Below are 1,506 nucleotides of genomic sequence, written 5' to 3'. Positions count from 1 at the left end.
TTTTTTTTTTGGAGACAGTTTCACTTTGTCACCCTTGAGACAAAAGTGCCCTGGCATGGTGCTGCATATCGTAGCTCACAGCAACCTCAAACTCTTGGGCTCAAGCAATTAACTTGCCTCAGCCTCCCAAGTAGCTGGGACTACAGGTGCTTGTCACAATGCTGGGCTATTTTTTAGAGAAGGGGTCTGGGTCTCACTAGGGCTGGTCTTGAACTTGTGAGCTCAGGCGATCCACCCACCTTGGCTTTCCAGAGTGCTAGGATTACAGGTGTCAGCCCCTGTGACCAGCCCTTAAAGTTCTTCTCTCACTTCAATCCTAACAGGTAACTAATACATTTTTAACATTTCCTCACAGGTGCGTCATGAGGAAAAATAAAAACATACATAGGGCGGCGCCTGTGGCTCAAAGGGGTAGGGCCCTGGCCCCATATACCAGAGGTGGTGGGTTCAAACCCAATCCTGGCCAAAAACTCCAAACACATACATTAACACACTTAAATTAAAAATCATGTTTACATTCTAGGAACCTAAGGTATAATAATTTTTGAAAGTCTTTTAAAAACACTAGTTATCTGTCACAAATTTAAAAAATGACTGCCAACGATTATATGTGAAGGGAAATACAAAATGTGATTCTAATCTATTCCATGAAGTGAATTCCAAAATACCTACATTTGCACATTCTTCACACATGACTGTGCTAGTTAATTCGCCAATAAAGATCCGATCTATGAAGTTCATTTTCATGCCTTCTTTTCCATATGCTGTAAAAATCATACTTTTTAATGCAAACGACATGTCAACCATCCAATAGTGTAACATGCTACTTTCTGTTTCTGCAAAAGTAATTTTCATAAAGTAGATATCCTGTACCACGTTTAATAATACAGCTTACTATATGTATGGTGTTATATCTTTCTCATTTACAATTTTGTAGTGGAAATATGATTACCAACTACTGTAGTCTGTAAGAAAGAAACTGTTCTTAAACTTAAGAGGCAAAAATAAACAGACCAATAACCACTATTCATACCACACCTCAACTGCTCCCATTAAACCTTTAGGAATAAAGCCTTGTATCTAACTTAGAGGTAGGAGATTGGCAAAGGAGATTATGCTTGCAGGACCACGATGCCAGGACCACAGCTATGAGAATGAGTCATAAAAGACAAGTAAACAAGCACGTTTTAAGGAATTAACATAGGCAATTAAGAACTCAGTTGATTATACATGTATAGTAGAACCTCTAAGTTAAGCACCCAAGGGACTGTAACAAATTGGTCAGCATGTGAAGGTGGGCAACATAAGAAACTAGGCCTGCTGTACTGATGTGTACATGTGGTACATGTCCAGTCTATGAAATTAGGTCAACTTAAGTAGATAGTCAATGTAGAGAGGTGGTCAGCTACCTGAGGATGTAAACAAAAACTATTCTGCTTAGGAAATACTTGTGAAACTATGCCTATGATTTGCTTTAAAAAAAAATCTGGGGGCTCAAAAAAAAAA

The 1,506-nt window shown here is 38.6% G+C and overlaps 1 protein-coding gene across 1 annotated transcript in view; it reads right to left on the bottom strand.

The window, feature by feature from the left end:
* USP45 (ubiquitin specific peptidase 45) overlaps positions 1-1,506 on the bottom strand; it is a 75,666-nt gene that overhangs the window by 20,797 nt on the left and 53,363 nt on the right. The window contains exon 10 of the mRNA XM_023518227.1: positions 673-764. Within this exon, the coding sequence (XP_023373995.1) occupies positions 673-764 (92 nt within the window). The remainder of the gene's footprint in view (positions 1-672; positions 765-1,506) is intronic.

This window comes from Otolemur garnettii, unplaced genomic scaffold, assembly GCF_000181295.1.
Source record: "Otolemur garnettii isolate 467f Iridium unplaced genomic scaffold, OtoGar3 scaffold00132, whole genome shotgun sequence".
Classification (NCBI taxonomy): Eukaryota; Metazoa; Chordata; class Mammalia; order Primates; family Galagidae; genus Otolemur; species Otolemur garnettii.
This window is presented reverse-complemented; position numbering and strand designations above follow the sequence as displayed.